The sequence below is a fragment of the Vipera ursinii genome (genome assembly GCF_947247035.1).
Source record: "Vipera ursinii genome assembly, chromosome: 16".
Classification (NCBI taxonomy): Eukaryota; Metazoa; Chordata; class Lepidosauria; order Squamata; family Viperidae; genus Vipera; species Vipera ursinii.
Window position 1 is genome coordinate 2,206,503 of NC_139529.1, and position 13,552 is coordinate 2,220,054.

Below are 13,552 nucleotides of genomic sequence, written 5' to 3' on the forward strand. Positions count from 1 at the left end.
TTTTACTAAAACATGATTGGTAATGGAATACTAGACAGGATCTGAAACTCTTTTAAAGAGTCCCCGAATCAAACCCCTCCCCTCAAACCATCTGGTCAGTCCAGGATCAATGAAAATTCAGGTGTCAAACCCTTCCATGGGAAAGAGGGATCTTCCCATGCCTTTACAACAATTACCTCCTTCCTTTTAGATTCTAATCGGAGATACAAACCAGATCTCTCCCCCCCCCCCTTCCTTTGTTGTTCTCAGTTCAAAGGTACTTCCACTGGTCTTTGAAGACAGCCTCCCAGCAGGCTGAACATGCATCTTCTCTTCTTTGCCTTGGAAAAATGGCAGAATCCAGGGAACGGTATAAGATTTTAGAAACATACAGATAGTTTGATGAATGGGATATGAATGGATTCTGACAGGTCTTCTAGTCCAACGCCCAGCTGAAGCAGGAGACCCTATATAAAGGGGAGAACACATCAGCGGGGCACTATGTGACTGTCGGGAATACACGCCAGTTGCCTGAATTTTGGTCACGTGACCATGGGGATCTACAATGCTCACAATTGTCCAAACCGATCAGGTCACTTTTTTCAGAACTGCTGTAACTTCAGTCACTAAACAAAGGGTTGCAAGTCAAATAGCCCACAATAGCCCCCAAAATGGAACCCACTAAAATCAAAATTGTCCTGCATCCAATCTCCAAAACTAGCCCACTGTTGTGTTTTGGTTCACCCTAAAGTTATATTCAGTCTGCTAAAGTCTTGCAAACTCGGGAGATAAATGTGGGAACTGCTGAATCCAAAATAAAGCATGAAGAACCACTGAAGAACCTTCTGCCCTGGAAATACCCAACTGGTTTCTAATATTGGTTTCATTGGTTATGAAAAAGCATAAAAAATATTGCAAGATTGATTTTACTTTACGTGGAAGTACAGGTAGTCCTTGAGTTGTAAGAGTTCATTTAGTAACCGTTTGAAGTTACAATGGCACTGAAAGAAGTGACTTATGACCATTTTTCACTTATGACCATTGCAGCATCCCTATGGCCATGTGATTTACATTCAGATGCTTGATAGCAGGTTGATATTTATGACGGTCGTAGCATGGGGGGATCATGTGGTCCCCTTTTGCAACCTTGGCAAGCAAAATCAATGGGGAAGCCAGATTCACTTCACAACCATGTTAGTAATTTAACAACTTCACTGATTCAGCTGACAAATGTGGCGAGGAAATTCGTAAAATGGGGCGAAACTCACAAGTTTCACAAGCAACCCTCTTTTCAGATAAGGCGTCTTGAACCGAACCCCATCAATATGTCAAGGCAGTCAAGCCTCTGGGTACATGATTAGCTTAAGCTAATTCTATGGACATTCAAAACAAACAGAATAAGCTAAATAAAGCAAATAATTAACAGAGGCCTGTGCTTTTAGGAAACAATCCCTACTTTGGGGAGCTGGGAAATAATAATAATAAAAAATGCTTTTTATTTCTAATCATTCTAGCCTAATGATGCTTTTAATTTTTGTGGAGTTTTAAAAATCAGAGCCTCAAAAGCAGGGAAAAGGGAGGCCCTAAAAGGAGGCCAGGGCTTGCGTTTAACCCCCTTTTTCTAAAAGGTATTTATTTCTAGGAGGTTTTTAAATCATTTTCTCGAATGCAGGGTGGGGGAAAAAACATTTAAAACCCGCAGCTGGTTTTTACCTTTGTAAAATTCTAAAGTCACATATTTTGTCAACTGAGCCCTCAAATCTGCATGTACATGTAACCGAAACTAGCCAGGTGGGAAGTAGACTTGTTCGGGCATGTTAAGGCTGAGGATCCGGGCATGCGTGTTTGTGTCTGATAGTAAAAAAAAGGGGGTCAGGCCTTGTTCGGGACATGCCTGTGCATGTCATACCACGTGATTCTGGACAGGCACAAGGCTCAAGGACGCATGCGCGGGGGAGATTGTACAGTCAGGTCTGAACAGCTAGCGATTTAATTCCACCAGTCTTTTGAAGATGGCAACCTCTGGTTCCAAACCTGGTTTTAAAACAACTGCAAAAGCGAGCGTCACACGGCCTGACACAAGGCCCCAGCCGGAAGAATGTGACAAAATCTGTTGCAGGGGTTATGATAAAGAAATTTTTTTACTCAGGCCCATTTTGCCCAGCTGTAGCATGGTGTGTTGTAATTTTAACGATGAGGTGCAGAGTAATTTTAACGATGAGGTGCAGAGTACTTACCGTACAGCCTGTGAAATGATGAATGATGCTGCATTATCTCCCTGCAATGGTAAGTAAAATATGTTTTTATTTATGTTAATGTAAATGCTGCTGGCACTGATATCACACTAGCAGGATGTGCTTTATATTTTGCAGACTCCGAATTAATAATGCCTAGACAGCAAACACTTTGAGACACCCCGATTTTATATTCCTGTGGTAATCGCAGCGGTCACAAAACTTCTGCAGATTTTTCTGATCTAGACTATCACTGGAGTTCTGAGCTATCCCAGAGACCACGCTACCAACCCCGTGAGTTAAAGAGCTGCAATTTGTGTAAAGACTGGCTTGCTTGCAACTGTGGACATGGATTGGAGGGTACAGGCGGGTTAGGAGCAGGAGCTCTATCACTGCTGGATTAGCAAAACTGAAACAAAACACCCCACAATTAAAGCTAATTAGAATTTAGCACCATGTATAAACCGGCCACTTCTCTGTCCATTAGGACAGTCCCCCCCCTCCCAACTTCCCAATGGAAGGTCAGCGCCCTCCCCGCCCCCAGGCTCTGGCCCAGCTTGGTTCCGCTCCTGGCTCTTAGCAGCGAAGCCTTCCGGCTCCTTCAGGGGAGGCAGAGAGACATACCGGTTGAGGACATTGAGATACAGCCGCGTGAACATGCCTTTGCCGAGAAAGACCCCCCGCCCCCATCATCATGTTCAGGACAGCGAATGGGATGAAGTCTTCCTCCTAGCGCAGAGAAGCCAAACCGGAAGGTCACTCAGGCGTCCAAGCAAAAGGCCCGCCCAAGCTAGAAGTGGACTGTCAGGACCCGGGATCTGCTATAAGAGTCAACCTGGAAGGGAAAACCTTACCGGGGGACTTTGCGACAAATACAATGTCTGGCGATGAAGCAAGAGAGGAGGGAAGGGAGTCTTCCCCCCGAATGGAACCCCAGAGACGATGGGAAGCTGAAGCGGCATATTTCCCTGGGGAAGAAGCGGTGGAGCAGTACGACCGAAAACCGCGGTGGTCGATGGGCGTTGGAAGGAAAAGTGAGTGGGAAAAGGCATCGAGAGAAGTGACCCTGAGTTGGAGCGACCACCAACCGGACTGGAGGCAAGAGATGGACAGCTCCCTGCACACCAGTGAGGAGGACCGGATCCTGGAAAAAGCCATTGATCTGATGAAAGCAACCCTGAGCTCACTAAGGGAGGAGAGAGCTGAAAACTGCAACCGAGGCAGTGCCTGCGGCCGCAACTGGAGAGGTAACGAAGGGGATCCAGCACCTGAAACCCCGGGGCCGTCCAATGGAACAGGAATTGCTGCCTCAGCAGTACACCCCCCCCCCCCGAACCACAGACCTATGACCATAATGGAGCCTGACTCAAAACTACGGTGCTGGCTTTCCCCAGATGTTCGGGAAGGAAAAAGCTGCCTCCTGAAAGAGGTCTGAGATTCCTCCCACCAGCCGAGCACGGCATTGCCTCCTTTTTCCAGGCTTTAGAAGCACTGCAAATCCATTCTTTCTGGAGCTTCCCCGTCTTTCAAAAGACCTTGATGATGTTCAGATATTTTGGATCAACATCCATAATTCCGTCTTCATGGTCAAAGGAAATACAGTAACTGGCTACATTCTGCACGTACTGCACATCCTTCCGATCTTTTATTTATCACTTTAACTTTCTTCTAGCTGCTCTGAGAACCAGTTTAAGGCAAACCCTCCATTTTAAATCCTAACAAAGCACTTTACGAAACCGAGAGGTGCAAAGAACATTTTGCTTCCCAGCCTGCCAATACTGACTGCTGGCTGCCTCCCCTTCCTCACCTTGAGGATCCCGCCAGTGTATTGGGTAACTGACTTGTCCACCTCCTCGGCTTTCCCACTTCCCCACGCCAGAACGGTTCCCAGGAAGTACTTCCGAGCACAGTCCAGCTGGTGTTCAATTCCCACTCCAGCCAACACCATCCGGTCGGGTGTGTAGTAATTCCTCAGGTACGAGTGGAGGACCATCCTGTCGATTTTCTCAATGTTCTCTGCCAGACAGAACCTGTTCAATACCACAGTGTTTTCCCTGTAAGCTGCCTGTGGGAAGGGCAAACGCAAATGATTTTCAGAAAAGAAGGCAATGACCAAACAGATATTTGACCAGACTTTCTTGCTTTAGGATTGCTGTTGGCCACTGGCACCAAGAAGAGCCCAAGTGAGCACAAGGGAGAGAAAGCTCCGTATCTAAGAAAATAACAGCCTCTCCTAAAGAGTGCAATGGATTAAACAGTTGATGGTAAGCCTTCACTGTCTGATAAACCTGGATTTGAACCCAGGTCTCCCTGATCCACGGCCTGAGCTACTTGAGAACATCTTCGAAGAAACCTGCCTCGGCCCCCAACGTCACGGCCTGCAAGCAGTTCCGTGTGTGAAGCGTTGTGGGCCCAGTAAGCTGACAAGGGGCTTTGAGCAGGGATGGGTGCAGATGCAGCAGGCGAGGTTCCCCCACAAAGGCGGAGCATTGGATCTTGGGCTGCACGATCCAAGAATAGTGCAGATTACAGGGGAAATCAACAGTGCCCCCCCAGAACGCCCCCCCAAGCATAATATCACACTACTCTGTTGTCCAGAAGGAAAGACAGGAGAAGGGAGGGAGAAAGCAAAGGAGTTCATTCTTCAGCAGTTTGGGGGTGGGGGGGCACCCAAACTCACACAAAGCCTCGTTTTGACTTTGCATTCCCCAATGCTGCACACCACTGGACTATTCTTTCACTTCCCAAACTGCAGGCAGGAACACAACGCATTAGCAAAACATGTTTTGCCTTATTGTGCCCCGCCTCACATAATGGGCACAATGATGCTTATCATTAACAAAGGCAAGCTTGTTTCTTCTGAAAACTATTCAGCTCCTGCATCCACCACCGGAAGGGAATTCCCAGTGAGACTGAGGAAGCCCCCACGGCCCCCCCAAACTCCTCAGGGGTTGCCCTGCCTGGCACGCTGATCACAGGGTCCTTCGCCCACTTGCCCCCCCCAAGCTCAATCCGGATTAGAAGGCCACCGAACAGCTCAGGGGCTTTGTGGGGCAGAACGCCAGAGGGCCTTACTGCATGGATCATCTCAGTCAGCAACGGCTCTGGATCGGGCCTGATGTTCAGGTCCTGCAGCTCAAAGCGGACCGCCATACGAGTCATCTCGATTTCCTCATCTGCCAAGAGAAGCCAAGGAGGAACCCCTTTGGATCCAGGCCACAGGACCCAACCTCCTCCCAAGGGACAATGGCCCAACCCCCCTGGAGGGGGAGGAAAATCCCTACCCACCTCCCAAACGGCCCACAGAATCAACCTGTGTTCCTTCCCAGAAGATAAACTGGATTGGGCACACCCACCTACAGCCCCCCCCACTCCTGCCACCTTGGTCTCTCCCACTCCTGTCTTTCCAAATGATGCCACTGCACCACATTTTCCTCTGGCAGAAATCACAAACATCTTTATGGCAACGCAATTTGCGTTCAGGTGGGACAGCGAAATCCTGCCTGGCTCTCTTCTCTTGAGGCACAGAAGATGCCGTGACAATCTCACCTGGCAATTTACTTTTTTAACTATACTTTTTAAATTGTGTGTGTGTGTGTGTGTGTGTGTGTGTGTGTGTAGAGAGAGATGGGAGGAGGGGATATACATACATACATACATACACACACATACAGATATAAACACATTTATTCTCTCTATATATACACACACACGCATATACACATACACACACACATACAAACACACAAACATATGGCCAGGTGAGATTGTCACGGTGTCTTCTGTACACACATATATATATCTGAACTTGGAACCGCCCGGAATGGCCTGGAAAATGTTCCGGTGACGAAAGGAGTTCGAGTGGAGGGAGGGGGGTTAACTTGCAAATGTGCTGGCAGACAAGCAGGTGCACTGTTTTGCCAGTCAGCTGCAGGAAGAAGAGGAAATTTTATTTTATTTATTTTAATCCCATTTATATCCCACCCTTCTCCGAAGACTCAGGGTGGCTTACAATCTAAGCACAAATCAAATGTGCTTAGCAATATGAGACAGGTGCCAGCCCAGGGTTGGAGGGCTGTGTCTCAGGACACACTGGCCACGGCAGCAACAGGAGCCCCTTCCGAAGGGGAGATAGGGAGGAAAATGGGAGATAGGGAGGATATTGCCTGTGTGGGCAATAGAGGTTGAAAAATCCAAGTGTTAAGGGGAGAGGCGTTGGAGGGATTTCCCTTCCCTCAGCTGCAGTTTTGCAAAGGGGTCCTGGGGAGAGAAGGGGCCAGAGAGAAGCTGGATCTGGGCAAGGAGGGGCTAGGGTTGCAACTAGAGGCGAGGGGGCTGACTGACACAATAATTTTGCTGCCCCTGATGTAATTTGCAGTTATCGTTCATGACAGATTGATATATTGACCCCAAACTGTACACCTATGACCACAATTGAACCAAAAGTTTCTGTTGCTGACCGTTGTTAAGTGAGTTGCGCTCCATTTTACTACCTTTTTTTGCTATAGTTTTCAGGTCATCTCCCCAGTTTTTAAGCCAGTTAGTGCAGCTGCTAAGTGACTCACACCATTGTTAAGCGAATCTGGCTTCCTTCGCTGACTTTGCTTGTCAGACGGCAGCTGCAGAGGTTATAAAGTGTGAGCACGTGAGCCTGGCACTGTGCGACTGTCGGGAATACACGCCAGTTGCCTGAATTTTGGTCACGTGACCATGGGGATCTGCAATGCTCACAATTGTGCAAATTGATCATGTCACTTTTATTCAGAGTTGCTGTAACATCAATCACTAAACAAATGGTGTTAAGTCGAGGACTCTCTCTACAGCCCTTGAAAAACACCCCATAATATCCCCCAAAACAGAACTGTCCTGCAACCAATCTCCAAAACTAGCCCAATTGGGTAGAAAAACTGCTCCACTCTCTGTTCCCAGCCAGTATTCCAACTCAGTCCCCAAACTTCAACCTCATGGACACAGTTTGGCTTTTCAAGGGAAGAAAATGACACTGTTGTACTTTTGGTACACCCTACAGTTAAATTTGGTCTGCTAAAGCTTTGCAAACTCAGGAGATAAATGTGGGAATGGTTGAATCCAAAATAAAGCATCTCACCCCACTGAAGAGTCTTCTGCCCTGGAAATACTCAGCTGGTTTCTAATCAAAGCTTTATTAGGGTCAAAGAGAGAAGAGTAGAGTTAGGTGTATGAAAAAGCATAAGAACTATTGCAAAAGTAAAAGATTGATTTTACTATATGTGGAAGTAGTCACAATCAGAGCACTCAGGGCGGGGAGTCCCAAGCTGGGCGAGGGGCTTCTTGGCACCCCAGGAGCCGACTCTGAGCTCCCTCTGCCCAGAGGAAGGCAGTGCTAGGAAGCGCCAAGATCCGGCGCAGAACCTTCAGTCTCCCTGCCCTGCGATGGACGAGTCAGGATTGAGGAAGAGACATAGCTGCCACCCTCGTGGGGGGGGGATGGAGCCCCCAAAGGGGCAGCAGCGTTAAGACGTTATACGGCACCCCCAAATCCACAGACTTCGCTACTGCGCAGGCGCCACCTGGCTGGCTGACGAAGGGCGACGCGGATTGGTCACTCTGGTGAGAGCGGCGATTAACAAAAAGACTCTTCGGGGCGGTCCCTTCAAGCGAAAGAGAAACAGCTACCAGGAAAAGGGTGCGCAGAGAAGTCCCGCCTCCACTTCCGGGAACGAATAGAACTGAGGCGCTTAATTGACTCAGTCGCGGACGGGCTCGGAGCCAGGTGGGGCGCAAGGGATGCTGGGAGTCGCAGTCCGAGCTCTTCTCTGGCGGAGAAAGGGGGGAGGGGGGAGCCCGAGGCCTGGTCTGGCTGGAGGGGCGCTGGGAGGGAGGCCTGCCCGGAAAGTCTCACTGAGAGGCCGAGGCTTCGGCTTTCCTCCCCGGGACGGGCTGGGACTCCCCTCCGTGGAAGGGACGAAGCCGTGACCCGCCTCTCCCCCTTCGCCCCTGCAGGACTTCGGGCGAGCCCAACAAAGGAAGGAGGCCCCGCGGAGCAGCCCCTGGAGGAGACGGCGGGGAAGGCCCGAAAGGGATGAGCCGAGGGGGACTCCGGGAAAGGAGGCCGCCTGGAGGGAGGAGCGGGGAGCAGGAACCGGGCGGAGACCCCGAGACGGGCCTGGAGGGCGGAGGGTCCCTCAGAAGAGGCGGGAGACTCGGGAAACGCCACAGAATCCAGGAGGGAGGAGAGAAATATCAGTGCCCAGAATGTGGAAAATCCTTTAAGAGAAATGGAGATCTTAAAAATCATCTAAGAATCCACACTGGAGAAAAACCAATTAAATGCCCGGAGTTTGGAAAATCCCTTGAAAGAAATGGAGATCTTGAAAGGCATCTGAGAATCCACACTGGAGAAAAACCATATGAATGCCTGGAGTGTGGAAAGAGCTTCACTCCGACGGGATACCTTCGTATCCATCAAAGGATCCACACAAGAGAGAAACCGCATAAATGCTCTGACTGTGGAAAAAGCTTCAGTCGGAGGGGCACACAGTCGGAGGATCCACACAGGAGAAAAGCCGTATAAATGCCTTGAATGTGGGAAAAGCTTCAATGTGAGGGGAAACCTTTATAAACATCAAAAAATTCACACTGGAGAAAAACAGCATAAATGCCTGGAGTGTGGAAAGAGCTTTAGTCAGAGAGGAAACCTTTATAAACATCAAAAAATTCACACTGGAGAGAAACCATATGAATGTTTCGAATGTGGAAAGAGATTTATTAATGGTGAAAAACTCAGTAATCATCAAAGGATCCACACAGGAGAAAAACCATATAAATGCCTGGAATGTGGAAAAAGCTTCAGTCAGAGCGGAGATCTCTCTAATCATCAAAGAATTCACACAGGAGAAAAACCATTTAAATGCCTGGAGTGTGGAAAGAGTTTCACTCGGATAGGACATTCACTTTATATCCATCAAAGGATCCACACTGGAGAAAAACCATATGAATGCCTGGTGTGTGGGAAGAGCTTTACTGTGGCTGGACACCTCCGAAGACATCAAAGGATCCACACAGGAGTAAAAACGTATAAATGCCTGGAGGGCTTTGAGCGTGGAAAGAGCACCTTTTCCATTCATCAAAGAATCCACTCAGGAGAGACACAGCATAAATTCCTGGAGTGTAGAAAGAGCTTCAGTCTAAGGGGAAACCTTTATGTACATCAAAGGATCCATTCAGGGGAGAAAGCATATAAATGCCTCCAGTGTGGAAAGATCTTTACTGAAAATAGTCGTCTTCGTAAACATCAAAGAATTCACACAGGAGAAAAACCATATGTCTAGAGTTTGGAAGGTGTGAACACTTACTGTTCATTGCCATCTCATCCTTTGTGTGACAACATTTTACTGCTCCCTTTATGTTATATGAGCTAGAGGGCAATAGATTTAAGAGCTTATTGTTGTTAGCATATGGATGTTTATGATTGTTTCCTGTTTTTATACCTTGTACTTAGCTCTGGGAAGTGGTGGGGGGAGAGAGGGGGGAGGGGTAGGGAGGGATAAGTAGGGGAGGGGGGATTGTTAAAGATAAAATGTATTTTAAAACTTTTCAATAAAAAAAAACATTTTACAGTACTGTTCCCTTTATTGCTACTCTCTGTTTAATGATTCTGCTATTCTGTGATGCCTAATAGTTGAATTTAAATCTTACACACTTTTCAAGGAGTACAAAATCTTATGAGTAGAAGTGTATTCAATTCCACAAACTCATATCACAATTTCTTCTCATTGCTGAGATTTCATTTTGAGATTCAGAAGCTACTACTGAAATGTTCTTCCCATGGGCCTAGAAATCAGAGCGCTCTCTCCTGGGTTAATTTTCCGCTTGAAATAGTTCTGTACTTTTTGGCACACTCCCTCCTTCAACACAGAGAACAAACTGCACTCTTGGTTATTACTGAATCAATTAATGAGTCTATTTACCCTTTTCTCTCCTTATGCAGGCCATAACCATTGCCTCATGTGAAGACCTCTGTGTTGCAGGAATATAGTCCTTGCTGAGGGCCAAGCAACGGCTTTCTTGCACTTGGTTGCACTTTCTTGTAACTTTAATGTTTTTGTGATAACCTTGTAATATAGAAGGTTTCTGCCTTAGCATCTAGGTGCTTGTAACTTTCTAACTGCAAAACAAGGCACTCTCTCAGGCTGAATAGCAAAGGACTTTCAGTTGTACATGCTAGAAGATTCAGCTGCCTATAAATGTCCCTTTTCACAATAGATTTCTGTGGCTCATGCTCTGGATGCCTTTTCCCATGTGAACATTCTCCTTTTAATACAATGGTTTGAAATGGTTATTATGGGATGTTTAACTTATTGTCCATGTTTCTGATTAACAGGATTTCTTCCATCCAATCAACTATTCTTGTAGTATGAAAGGAGACTCACACGAATCTTGAGCAGCTGTGTTCTTTATTGTTTAACATTCACTCATATATGTATGTCTTAAACAATAGCTTTAGCAGTTAAACATTAACAGTTTACATGCCATCCCGAAATTGGTTGTTTTTCCTTATCTATTGCTTATCCTTTTCAATTAACACAAGGAATAATATATGATCCAGTTTCCTGCATTCCATAAGCTTATCTTTCTAATTTAAGATCTTGGTTTTTGCATGTTATTTCAAGCCCACTCTGTACACATCCTTTGCAGTCCCTGTCTGAGCTTTGCCATCCAAAAAGGAACATACAGAATGTGTACTTCAAGATGGACTCAGGAAACATGCTACATATTCTTTTGTACTTTTTCTACTGTATGTGTCCTGTGCTCCTCTTTTCATTAAGGGAAACCTCCTTGTGAGATTAATAAGTTGCCTTTAAATGATCTTCTAATTGGAACAAGTGTCCCATCAGGTACAAATTTTCCCTTTGTCCACACCCCACCCCACTCCCAATGCCCGTCCAGATGGCAGGAACTGGCAGGACCTGGCTCTAGAGCTAATTTGGCCTTCATGGTTGGGGATGTCATTGTTTGATATAATCTAAATGGGTTTTCCAAATGTCAGCACCATGTAAGACCATCCCCAGATATCTGAAACTCTTGTAAATTGGATGCTCTCAGTAGTTCCCTTATCTTTATAAAGCTTTTTAGCAGAAACAAGAGACTCTAAGGCCAACAAAGCTTTGTGAGATACGATCCATATCCTCAGCATATAGGAGGAGAAGTAGGGCCCAGGGATTGACACAGGTGTAAGCAGGAGAATGATCAGATGAGCTGTTGAGCAGCGGAGTTGCTACGTAAAGAGCGTGGAGGTCTAAATACAGCCCTGGGAGACTGAAGAGGTACCAGGTTGATTAGCACATTTCATACAAATGCTGAATGAGAAAAAGTAACATCCCTTTGTACTGTATTCGCCATGTTCATCAAGATTTCTCTCAAATGTTGGTTTAAAATCTACAAAGGCTTCATGCAGTGATTTTGTCCATGCCATTTTGTTTTATTTAGAAGAATGTTAGTCATAAATCAAAATTCACAGCCAATGTATTATGCAAGGAACTATCAGTGCTGTTTAATTGCATCAGTTTCAACTGATTTCACAGTAGATTGAGATTTGATAAAAAGGTACCCCTAACTTTTTGCTTCTACAGGGGGACTTGACCATTCACCTTGTCCTTCTCTGAAACTTGGAAGGGACCTTGCAGGTCCAGCTCGAACCAGGATTGCCACCGAGACGGGGCAACTGATAGGCCAGCTTGAACTCAGCCAGGAAGTAATGAAGGCTGGACTTGGACAACAGCCAGAAATCCAACTCTTCTCAACACTGCCACACTTAGCAAATGTGAATGTGGGTGTTAGATGCTATGGAGAGAGTAGTGTTGCGTGAATCAAATCAAAATTTACTGGTCTGGCCACGATATCTCAAGCTCTGGAGCAGACATGTCAAACACAAGGCCCACGGGCCACATCCAGCCTGCAATGTTGTCCGTCTGTCCCGGAGACCTGCTCTGGAACAACAAAAGACCACCCCAGGCCAACCAGACATTGATCTACAACCTGGTTGCGTCCATCAAAACTAGAACGTGCTCAGCTTTAGATCCACAGGGCAGCCCTGGAACCAGCGACGTTCCCTGCCCTGCTTACCGGGTGCACACCCAAGTGGAGTCTCCTGGCTATCTTGCCCCACAGGCTGACTTCACCCAGGGTACTGGCCATCTCCTGTGCGCACACCCTGGTGGTGGGGCGGCTTCATGGTTCTAGGGCTGTCCCATGGATCTAAGGCTGAGCAGGTTCTGGCTTTGATGGACGCAACCAGATTGTAGATCAGCGCCACCCCCCACCAGCACCTCCACGGTCCCCTTGCTGAAATAGCCTTGCAGCCACAGGCTTCCCTTTCACCAGGACCAGCCCTGCCCACCCACGAGGCATAGTGACGGGCAGTGGCAGCATGGAGACCGATAGCGTTGGCAATCTCCCCGTCCCCTCCTATCACCGAGCATAAAGGCCGGCAGGTGGTGCCAACAGTTGTCCTTTGCTGTCCCCTGATGGTCGGTAGGGGGGTTGCCGCTCGGCTGTACTTCATCTCGAGGGCCGGGGAAAGGCCACGGCGCCCCCCCAGCAAAGAGCTCAGTGGCTCTCTCAAAGATTCCTTCGTTGGCACTTCCTGCAGCCCAGGGCTCGTGGGGGCTGGAGCTAGAAGGCTGTCCGGGCGGACAGGGCAAGTGGTGCGGCCTTCATCATCCACGACCGCAGCGGAGAAGACCTGTGAGTGGAAGTCCTGGAAGGCACCATATTTGTGCCGGGCGGAAGCGCTGCAGGCTGAAGGCACCATCTTTCCAGCAGGTGGAAGGAAAAGTTAACTGAGCTCGCTGTCGCATTCTTTGCAAGTGTCGGAACAGAGCGAGACTCCTGGCGCCCTCTGCAGGCGGTCAGCGGGAAAAGGGAAGGGACGAACTGGGCGATCGCCTGCCCTAGATTAAAACGATGGCCAATTTTTGACTTGTGGACTTCAACTTCCGGAAATCCTGAGCCAGCCAAATACTGTCCATGCTGGCTCAGGAATTCTGCGAGCGGAAGTCCACAAATAATAAAAAGACCGTCGTTCATCACCTCTGACATACAGCAACCTGAAGTGGGACGCAGCGGTACCCAAGGTTCTGTTAACACGACCTGCTTCCCCACTCCTGGCGTTGCACACCCAGACCCCTGGCGTTGTTTAACAGGCTCAGTGCATGCCGATTTAACCTGGCAAACTGAGCAGACCCTGCATGTGTGAGGGCTTCCCTTGCCACTGTGGCTTATTGCAGGGACTCCACCAGGGAACCTCTCCAGGCAGGTGACTCTCAGTCTGTACCTGGGCAGCCTTGGCTGACTTGGGA

The 13,552-nt window shown here is 47.8% G+C and overlaps 1 protein-coding gene across 4 annotated transcripts; it reads right to left on the reverse strand.

Annotated features, from left to right (window-relative positions):
* LOC310647726 (mitochondrial-processing peptidase subunit alpha-like) lies at nt 1-5,633 on the reverse strand. Of its 4 annotated transcripts, none has more exons than XM_083375220.1 (4): nt 5,289-5,633; nt 4,021-4,278; nt 2,217-2,257; nt 1-320 (listed from the first exon to the last, which is right to left on the reverse strand). In XM_083375220.1, exons 1-4 carry the CDS (start codon nt 5,373-5,375, stop codon nt 251-253), a joined length of 456 nt encoding a protein of 151 aa, XP_083231346.1. In that variant the 5' UTR covers nt 5,376-5,633; the 3' UTR covers nt 1-250. The 4 variants fall into 4 exon arrangements, with proteins under 4 accessions (XP_083231346.1, XP_083231349.1, XP_083231348.1 ...); XM_083375223.1 differs by having other exon boundaries at nt 1-446; XM_083375222.1 differs by lacking the exon at nt 2,217-2,257.
* Between the last annotated feature and the right edge of the window lie 7,919 nt (nt 5,634-13,552).